Source organism: Rissa tridactyla, chromosome 1 (assembly GCF_028500815.1).
Source record: "Rissa tridactyla isolate bRisTri1 chromosome 1, bRisTri1.patW.cur.20221130, whole genome shotgun sequence".
In the NCBI taxonomy this organism is placed as follows: domain Eukaryota; kingdom Metazoa; phylum Chordata; class Aves; order Charadriiformes; family Laridae; genus Rissa; species Rissa tridactyla.
The window spans coordinates 157,843,658-157,854,430 of NC_071466.1; the positions used below are offsets into that span (position 1 = coordinate 157,843,658).

General features: G+C 42.1%; 1 protein-coding gene across 5 annotated transcripts in view; it reads right to left on the minus strand.

The window, feature by feature from the left end:
* The window catches only part of GNPTAB (N-acetylglucosamine-1-phosphate transferase subunits alpha and beta), a 46,406-nt gene extending 35,843 nt beyond the window's left edge, over positions 1–10,563 (minus strand). For 2 of the 5 annotated variants that reach the window (XM_054217412.1, XM_054217420.1), the window contains exons 1-3: positions 10,360–10,563; positions 5,670–5,755; positions 148–267 (exon numbers count right to left, since the gene is read on the minus strand). In XM_054217412.1, the coding sequence (XP_054073387.1) occupies positions 148–267; positions 5,670–5,755; positions 10,360–10,476 (323 nt within the window). In that variant the 5' untranslated portion in view covers positions 10,477–10,563. Of the gene's footprint in view, positions 1–147; positions 268–5,669; positions 5,756–6,453; positions 6,958–10,359 lie in introns of those variants that run through there. The other 3 variants (XM_054217429.1, XM_054217438.1, XM_054217444.1) reach the window with 3 other exon arrangements.
* Positions 10,564–10,773: the final 210 nt, after the last annotated feature.

Sequence of the window (10,773 nt, forward strand, 5' to 3'; positions counted from 1 at the left end):
ACAAGGTTTTGAGAGTAATCAAACGAAGAAGTGAGAAAACACGCTTTGAATTTTCATGTTGAGTAACGTGGGAAAAAAACAAAGAGGGCTAGTACTGCATTAGATTGCTGCTGTCAGTAAAAGGGAAAAAATACATAAGATTATTACCTCATTATTTTCTGTTCTTCCTCCATCTGTTCTCTGACCTGTTGCAATTCTTTGATCAGTTCAACATCTGTGCCGTTCACCCAGGTGTATACCACATCAATTGGCATGGGTAAACAAAGCCTACATAATTCAAATGAAAGCTACGTGAGCTGTTTAATATTACATTGCAAGTGTTTGTGGCATCCTACGATAGCAATTTCTGTCTAACAACAGAAATACTTGGCGTCTGAGCTGCAAACAAGACAAAGCAAGAAGCTTCTCTTTAGCTGTATGTATCATCTCTTAATTATACACAAGCCTTTGACAAAAAAGCAGACCTAAAACCAAAAAGGACATAAAGCGGCTATAACAGTTCAGTAACTAAATGAAATCTGAACTTTATGCTCTAAATTTCACTGACACTAACCTATAACCCAACTCCTTCGAACCCATAAAATATTTCTCAAATCAGTACTAGCACCCAGGCACACCCTTAATTCACCAACTACATTATGCAGGACAGCACAAAGTATAAAGATTTAAATCATACTTGCTGTTATTTAGTTGCACAGAGCCAATAATATGTCAGCAGGACCAGGTTCTATCTTAGGAATGGCTCTTAGATATTAGTAACACAGCATTTCATAAACCAACAACCTAAGTAGGGTACCTGAATTTAGACTCTAGACATAGCAGTCAAATTCATTCTTGACACAGTTTAATACCCTGAAGCTCTTTCTGGACAGTTACTGGTTTCCTAGCATACCTAAGGCAGAAGAAAATAAAGGGGCTGGGGTACCTTTTTTTCTATTCATTTATGATAATCTCCTCTCTGATGCCCACAGCTTTGTTTCAACGGGTACTCCAGGCTGCTGCTGCAGGTGAACCTCAGTCCCAGAGAGCAGGAGGATACCCCAACTATTATTTTCAAAAGTTCCAGTGTCAAGCTATTCAATACCTTCCTAAACTGTAGACGGCCTAGAAAACATTGAGCACTTCCCTAATGCTAAGATCCATGGGGTCACACAATGAGGTTTCCAAGGAAAGGAGTTCCCTCCCCACTCACTGACTGCATCCTTCAAAAAAACATTCAAAAAGAGACAGACCTTATACATACCTCCTCCACCTTCCCTTGCACAGTATTACATGCAGACAACTTCTACACAGCTTCACCTTCTACTGGCCGAGATTCAATAACCGAAGCACAAAATTTAGTAAAAGGGCAGCCAGGAGCTAGTCACAGCACAATAGACAGGAATACTTTGTACTCAGTTCATCACTGATCCTTGCTGAGCTAGGACACTTAGAGGATAATGGTGGGTCATTCTGAGAGAGTTTAAACATCTAAGAGGATGTCCTGCCTTCCCCAGCAGCACCACCCGGAAAGTCTCTCACCTCTGACATGCAACACTCTGCAGAGTTCTCTCATGAACAGTCTTCATTACCACCGGCAATAGAGACTAGTAAAAAAGGCTATTAAAGCAAGTGAACTCTTCACAGATCCACTAGTCTAATTGCTTAAAATTTATTCAAATACTCGATAAATTTTCTTAATGAATTTTTACAGCATACATTGTTTGAGCAAGTAGCCGTTATCAAACATAATAAAAAAAACCCCGCAATATCACACACAAATTAATTTATTGCTCCCAAACAGGATCAGTAACACTGTTAAGATTTCACGTTTTTGGTCTTTGCCAAAGCTTTGTGGTTGGTTTCATGGCTTCTTAAAAAGTATGAAGAGTTTATATTTTGAAAAGCATGTAGCGGCATTTTGCTTTAAAATTAAAAAGGAACAGGAGAGTGACTTCTGCATGATCCTTTTCAAACACTATTTTTATTATGCAAAGTCTTTTGCAAATTGTTCAAGGTCAGAAAAGATCAAAAACTTTCTCCCTCAAATTCCATAGCTGCATCCTCCTTTATGTGGATTTATGCATTTGGTCTTCATCACAAACACCAGTCTGGCAAACAAATTAAACCCAAGATAAGCTGCCTAAGTGGGAATTATGTAACACCTTTCTGCAGAAAATCATCAATTTTCCTATTTGCTACTGATTTTAATATCAGCGAACATGGACTTTGGAAGCTTCCTTGGAGACTCCCAGACAATTAATGAGGCTTGTTTTGGATAATCCTTTACATTTTCCTCTTTCAAAAACATACCCATTTTTTAACTTGAAAACCTAAAAACATCAATAGGATCCTGCCTGAAGACAAAGGCAGAGCCACCAGCTCTCCCAGACCGGAGACGGGGACCTGTCACATGCTGCCTCTTCTATGCACCTGCCCAGAAGCATTTTCCATACCTGTGACATTTGTTTACACACGAGAGCTGTGCTCACAGCCAAGATCACTGCTAGAATACAAAGCCCCATTGTCTCACCATTGCTGAAGGAGCACAGCAGCCTTTGGATCGCTCCCAAGCTACCATATGGTGATCTCCAACCTTGCTGAGCCTCTTTATGAATGACTCTAAGTCTATTATGCCCTTAAGCTCCCCACTGCAAACCTCCCAGCCCTCCTGCCTGTTACATCTCTGAAATTGCCCACCAACAGCAACGCAACTATTCCATTGCTATTCCCACTCCAGTACCTCTTGGCTCCCTAATTTGTGCATCTTTTCCTCTCTCCAGCCTCGCTCTGCTCAACTATTAATGGCTCCCCAACCACTGATGGCTCTCGCTTGCTGTACCACACTAAAATCACTTTGTACATTTTAAAAGCTGAGGATTGTTCCTTCACATTTTGTTTCCATATATATTTTGGTGTTTTAAATATTATTTAATTTTGCTCTTCCAGGGCATGGTCACACTTCAGCATTTTCCAAAATGCAGAATTTGCTGGTGGAAAGAAATAAAATAAGAGTTCTCGTCCAAGACTCTCATGCATGCAACTCCATTATTTAGTTTCCTTCTCTCCCTTTTATTTTCAAACCAAAACTAACTAAATCTTCAAAAATGGGTTTGGATGAAGCGACTTGGTAAAAAGCCCTGGAATTCTACTCCACTATCTCAAGCTGTGTAAGAGCCTGGACAATGTACATAGGAAGTTTAGCAGCTGATGCAACTACCTGGAAAGTGCAACAGCTGGGATGCCAAAGGACACTCGATAGGAGGGAAAAGGAAACCAAACCAATTGCTAAGCTTCAAGGCACAACAAGAAATCTTCCTTGGTTGGGCAGAGAACAGCATTCAATAGGTGTAAGTAATGATGCCAGCAACACCACTGTTTTTATGTTACTCAGGAGGAAGAGCTTTCTGAGTTTCTAATCATAAGGAGCTTGCCCACATGCACAAATTCGTCTGCATTTTACACTGAGATTTTCTTTATAAAAGTTTATAACACAACCGTTTAACAAGAACGGAGATGTTTCCTGGAAAGCTCCTAGAAGGTAACACTACTTTCATTCAGTTGAAGATCCATTAGTATTTTCTAAAGGCCGTGCAGCTTTTACTCTCCACTAAGCAGTGGATCTGCTTAATTTCCAAACCCAAAAGCTTCCTGTTCTCCAATTCTGAATATTTTTCTCTAGCACTAAAATAAGAAATTATTAAAATCAATGGGTAAGCTAAGATCAAAACTGGAAGTCCACGATCCTCAGTTTATGTAAAAACCATGTGACAGCCTGCATGTTGCATTGATATCAGCCTTAAAAATTCTATCAAACCACCATTGATACAGTGCATGCTGCAAGACAGGGTCCATCAGTGCATTCGTGAAGTTTGATAATAACAACAAACTGAATCCCTGACAAGGGACTTTTAAAAGTTAGTGGATGCCTAAGAGCATGTCGCTGCAAAGACTTTTGGTTGGTACGAATTTTTACAAGAAGTTTGTATCTGCACACAAATATCACAGCAAACTCCCTGTCACGCCTGACATAAGAGTATTAAAGGCATGTGGGTGAACTGGAGTAACTTAAGCACCCATCATGAAAACCTTAAGCTTTTGCTCAGGTAGCCAATAGCTCGCAGAAATGAACACTAGCTAAGGAGTGCTTTACACAACCAAAATGAAGTAAGAAAACACACTGCAGAAATGGGAACTGACTATACCTACATCACAACTGTAAGATCTGCGATTTTGTTTTGGACAAACTCGACAATTTTATAAAAGCACTTAATTATCACAAAGTCAGGCATTTTAGTACTGACAGGAACAAACTACCGTGCTTTCACTTCAGTACCGCAGAAACATGTAAACATTAAGCTAATGATCCATATGAGCTATATCACCATGTTTTCATCTGTCATCCTTTGGAAAATGGAGGAGGGGGTAAGAGGTGAGACTATAAAAGTGTGTAGGATTCACAACACCATGCAATGTACTTTTACAGAATTATTTCACGCCAGCTAAAGCGTGACAAACTGATCCAATCATTTCTAGTGTCCCATGATTCAGCAAACCTCAAGGCAGATTAAGCATCTGCTTTCAGGGTTTCTTGTTCCAGTTGAGTGTATCTACACTCAAGAGTCAGATGATATCTCCTTAGTAGCTTCTTCCACCTACCAATTCACAGTCCACTGACTTCCTGAGCAACAGACCCCATGACTATTCAGACACGAACAACAAAACCACAAGAAGTCACGTAGCAGTTAACACAACTGAAACAAACCATATGACTTGGTTTCCAACTTGCTGTGACTTCTCCTATGCACTCAGCTTTAAAAAGCTTCTTCTTACTAACTTTGCAACTTCTCTGCTAAATAGCGTCCCTCATGAGACATCACAGAAAATGTAAGGTAAATGAAAAACAACTTTTCAAAACACTGAAAGTTGGAATTTTAAGTGCACAGGAACAGTACTTATATTTTCCTATCTTAATATGGAAAACATGTCATGTCCTCCCTTTATTGTTAACATTATCACCATTTTGATGTTTCGTTAGAGACTGGATCAATTAAATGCATTTAAAATGTAAACTCTGTTACACAACTAGAGCTTCCAAATGCCAAACATCTTCCAAGCTGGGGTATTAAGCACTAACTCACAATTTTAAAACCACTAAGTTTAAATTTGCTGCAGATTTAGAGTCATAGAATCATAGAACAGTTAGAGTTGGAAGAAACCACAAAGGTCATCTAGTTCCAATCCCCCTGCCATGGGCAGGGACACCTCCCACTAGACCAAGTTGCTCAAAGCCCCATCCAGCCTGGCCTTGAACACTTCCAGGAATGGGGCATCCACAACTTCCCTGGGCAACCTGTTCCAGTGTCTCACCACCCTCAGAGTAAAGAATTTCTTCCTAATATCTAATCTAAACCTACACTCTTTCAGTTTAAAACCATTACAATAACATCCTAATTTGTGCATCTTTTCCTCTCTTCAGCCTCACCCTGCTCAACTATTAATGGCTTCCCAACCACTGATGGCTCTCGTTTGCTGTACCACACTAAAATCACTTTGTACATTTTAAAAGCTTTAAAAGTTTAAAAACATACTCAACAGTATGTTACTTTCTCTAGAATATTTGATTTAAATTTTTGAAAATTCATTGAACAGTAAAATGTGCAATACTGTCAACTGCAAGTAAAGCTCACCGATTCTGAAACGATTTGCCAGCAACATTGTCTCTGTATGAATCAAACATAACATGATACTGGTCTCTACTCCACTCCAAGACAACCTGTAAAGAAAAAACAAACAAACAAACAAACAAAAACACCACTTGATGTAACCACCTTCTAAAATTAGACACTTAAATTTCTCTTTTTGAAATTTTTAATCACAATCAACTTCATTCAAACTGATCTATGCATTAATGCACAACTGACCGGACCTTAATCCAAACTAAGTTATAATTACTCTGGGCCAGCAATCAGACCCAGAACTTAAAAGCACACTTGATTTAAACAAACTTTGTTTTTTCTCTGCAACAAAGGATTTCACGTTTTACAGACACACTTTTGAAGCTACTATTCATTTAGGTTACCTCCCCCTTGGCTCTTATCCTTTAAAAATTCAGGGACGTTTTCCCAAAGCTGAGACCTAAAACAAATATATTTCAATACAAACAGGAAACCCATACCACCTCGCATAATTTTGCTCATCTTCCTTTCTATTCTCACAGAGGACATATTGAAGTACACACACCTCTGAAATCTGAGCTTTGCAAACAAACAGCCAGGCCAGAGCATATCAAATTATGCAAATTGACCTGGCCACAAACTTAAAACACAATAGCTCTTTCCCAATACAGGCGACGTCTTACATTGCAGCCAGACTAACTCAACAGCAAAGTATTTCCACGGGCTGCAGCCTTTCTTCCACCCCCCTGCACTTCTGCCACTCCCCTTGAGCTTGACACGAGTCCACCCAACGTACAGTGAGCCAAGTCACGGAGCTAAACCAACAGAAAGATGAACCTTCAAAAACCAGAGCACTCTGTCTTCCTCTACTTGCTTATTGGAGCAGACGAGAAGTGGTGGGAACACACAGCTGAAGGCAGGGTTGTCTTCCCCACCTCCATCCAGCCATCAAGGTCACTTAGCTAAAACGTCAAGCTGCACCGAACTTAAATGCCCTTTGCCAGACGTCCCCATTCCTGGGCGCATTCATAAATTAGCTATATGGAAAAACAAACACAAGCCCATTCTTACTTTGGAAAGCTCCAAGTTTACATTCTGTTTCTATTCTTAAACGTACGTATATACATACACACACACTTAACAGAGGCACATAGTTACATTTTCATTAGTAACAAGTATCTGATACCATGGTTCTAAAGAGAAAAAAAGAAAAATAACCCAGACTTTTCAATGCTGAAAAGGCTTATTATGTTTGATATAGCAAAAGTAATTTGAGGTAAAAATAATACAAAACATTTAGACTCTACTCTGAGATAAACTTGCTATGTTATCTTTTCCAGTGAAAAGTCTAACCTTAAAAATTACAGCAGCATCTTGTGCTGCTTTAGAGATGAAGGGGTTGTGTCTTGTTTTAGCTGGATATGTACAGTTCTTTATGCACTGGAGAGGAAAACAAAAAAACAAACCAGGAAAGCATAGTACTTACTTTACACCACTCTCCCTAGATTTAAATTTTACTATTGCTGACGCGTGCAACACACCCTCACACCCCCCCATTCCTGCCAAAGCTGCTAACCCTCTCTTTGTAACCAAGATCACATCTGTAGCAGTTAATTCCCCTTACACAAAGGACCCATGATTTCCCAGGTGACCATGAAACCTGCTCCCTTCAACACCAAAGTCAGGAAGTGTTACACTTTTTCATCTACAAGTCATTACGTCCTTCTGCCAAATACACTAGTTTAATACAGCACACACAGACAGACATCCACAAGAAACATTTCCCACTACTGATAATGTTGAATTGACACACACTGATCTGCTTCTAGAAGAAACAGAGAAGTATTTGAGTAATTTATCAGATGAATAATACAGCTCTCCAGAAGACAAACGTTAACCAGCGTTTTGCCAAAAAGACCTGGGACAGCTCTCTTTGGACACACATTTAGGAAAAAAGTTAATCTGTTCCTACCTGACATTTTTTTTTTCTCCTGTAACTGTTTCCTCCTGTTGCATTATTTGTGTTGCAATAATGCCTGGAGGCCGCTCTGCTTCACCTTTACACACTGATATTATAAAACCACTAAGGGAACAAAATTTTAAAGAAAGGGGAGAGACACCCTCTATTAGGGGATACTGTATCAGGCAGGTGATAACAGTGGCTCTGGCATGTTCCAGTTATAAAACACCTAACAAAGCTGAGAGACCTACAAAAGGACGGACAAGACGGGTTTAAAACCAAACTGTCCTAAAACTCAATGCCCATCTTACAAATAGGTTACAGCATTGGCTTAGACCTGGCCACCCCATATGTTTTTTGCAGAAATGCTCCTGCATCATGCTTAATGCACTGTTATTCCATTGAGCTCAAGTTTTGTCTTGAAATAAAGCTTGTTTTCACCTTGAGGCTGTGAAGACATCATTACCAATCTCCAACTGTTTGCTTTAGCCATCCATTCTTATGCCAGCATTAATATTGATGTTAGCATGAATCTAAGCAAGCAGACCTAATTTTGCCCAGCTTTCTGGGGGTGCGGGAAAAGCAGAACTATAAACACACCAGGGTCTGATAAGTGTTGCCTCACGCTACTTTTTATTGCTTGACAGTTCCCCGCAGATTGTTAAAAACGGTTCACCTGATAAATTACTAGAAAGATTTCTGGCTTCATTTTCAAAACAGTCATATATATTTTTATTAGGTGCTGCCTTGCAGACTGTACTGAAGAAGTGTTTTCTGTTCCCACTATAGTTGTCAGAAGAGGTCTAATAGCATTCATTCTCACAAGCCTAGATTCTCCTAAATCCTTAAACTCCCGCTGCTTCCCAAAACACACCACTGTAAATAATAAGAGAGTAAAACACGTGCAAACATCTCTTACCATGTTCATTTACCATCACTGTGAAAAAAAAAAAAAGGCTTTTCCGTATTTCTGTATAGTCATTCCATAAATGGTGGGCGTTCTGTTGCTGTTTTGTTTGGGTTTTTTTAAACATTTCTGGTCACTTTTCTTTTTTCTTAACATGTAATTTAGAAAGTTTACTCCTACATGAATCTGACAGGCCTTTGCTAACTGTCTAAATAGTATCTAAGCTTTCCAAAGAGCTGTAAAAGGGCTAGAAGTAGCAAACTAAGATTTGGTAGGAAAATAATTCTGAGCCGTAATTTTGACTGATTATCAGTGAATTCAGCCATAACCTGGACAAATTCTGAAGTGTTTTAAAAAAACCATTAAAGTTCCAAGGAATCCTAAAGTTGAGTTTAAATCTCCATTCTGAAGAAAGGCAAAAGTATACTCAAAGTTTCACAGCACCAAGAGGAATACACCAGTCCAAGCTGACAATCTTGTACAAAAAGGTGGCTAAAAGTACTACACAATTAATTAATTCACTGATGAATATCAAGTGTTTCGGGAACTTGTGAACACTACCAGACAGGAGGGACGAAGTACTTCATGCAATGAAGATGTACAGCTACACAAAATAAAGCTCTAATTGTGCTACACTCCAGAGTTTCAGATCACACTCTATAGCCCTTCATTTCTTCTGTATCTGAAAGCACTCAAAGTAAAACAGGGAAGAAAAAAAAAAAAGTAAAAAGAACTTGTCTTGAGAAATTTAGGAATCAGGAAATACCAGTCTGTCTGTATTTAACGCTGCCATCCTTTTACACTGACAAAAATACTTTCTTGAATTTCCTGAATATTCTCAAACGCTACACTGAAGCAGGATTGTTTTCTTCCCCTCCAGATTCTTTCATTGATGACTTTCACAACAGATAGGGTAACATGAAATGAAACTTTACAATATACTATACACCCATATAAAATCGTATCTAGAGAAAGCAGAAGTTATATTGCACCTTTTACATAATAATAGGCAAACCGAGTAGTAAGCAGCAAGCAATTTAATGCAGCCTATACTGAGCTGCAGGCAGGTTGGAGAGGTGACATTTAACTCCTGAAACTCTGGAAGGGAGAAAGATTCTGTCACTCCAGGTTGACGTTTGAAGGTGACATCAGCACAGGCTTTAGAACAGTCAAATAAAGTTAAATAAATAAATAAATAAATACAGCAGTAATAGATCACCTGAAGTGGAAAAGATTGCACAAGACGAGAACAGGAGCTCCTGGAGCACGCAGGTCTCTCTCAGACAAGGATGTCAGAGACCACTTCACGACCCCCGGGGTCACACGTCACGCTTGCGTCACCCACGGCGTTGTTCCCCGCGGGGCGCGATTTACGCGCCCGACGAGCGCGGCGGCCGCCCCCCGGGGAGGGCCGGGACCAAGCCCCGACGGCCGCGCCAGGACCCGGGCCGGAGCCCCTCCGCACGCCGGGAACGCGGGGCCGCTTCAGGACGGTCCTCAGCCCCGATTGTTGATACCCCGGAGCTGAAGGGGAGCACCAACACCGTGAAGCACCTTCTCTCCCTTATGTCTTTATACATACACACGCATATATATAGACACACGCATATATATATATGATCGGCATTCACGCCTAAGCCGCTTGCTGAAGGAAGTCGCTGCTGACAGGACGTGACAACCACCCGGCTCCCGAAAGGGGGGACAAAAAAGCCCCGAACCACACTGGGCCGGGCGCCTCTCCCCGCCGGCACGGCCGGGGCTGCCCGGGGGAAGGGAGGGAGGGAGGGGAAGGGAAGGGGGGCAGCCAGGCCACGCCGGCGCGGTGCCGTACTGACCTCCCCGAACTGCAGGGCGGAGACGATCAAGAGGACGAGCCCCCCGAGGCAGAGGCAGGGCCCATACCTGTGCGACAGGCAGGTATAGGTCTGGCGCTGCAGGAGCTTTAGCAGCATGGCCCGCCGGCGGCCGCCGCCTCCTCCCCCGGCGCGGCGCGGCCCTGCGCTGAGCGGCGCGGCCCGGCCCGCCTCACCGCCCTACCCTGCGCCGGGGCGGGCGAGCGGGCGGGTCCCGCCGCCCTCAGCGCCCGCCCCGCTTCCGGCGGCCTCGCGGCGCCGCCTGGCGGCAACGAGGGAACGGGCGGGAGGAGGCGGGAGCGGGAAGGGGAGGGGGCGGGCACCGGCATCCCGCCGCGCCGCCGTCCGTCGGGCTCCTCTCCGCTGCCCGCCGCTGCGAGGGGCGCTCCCCTCCCT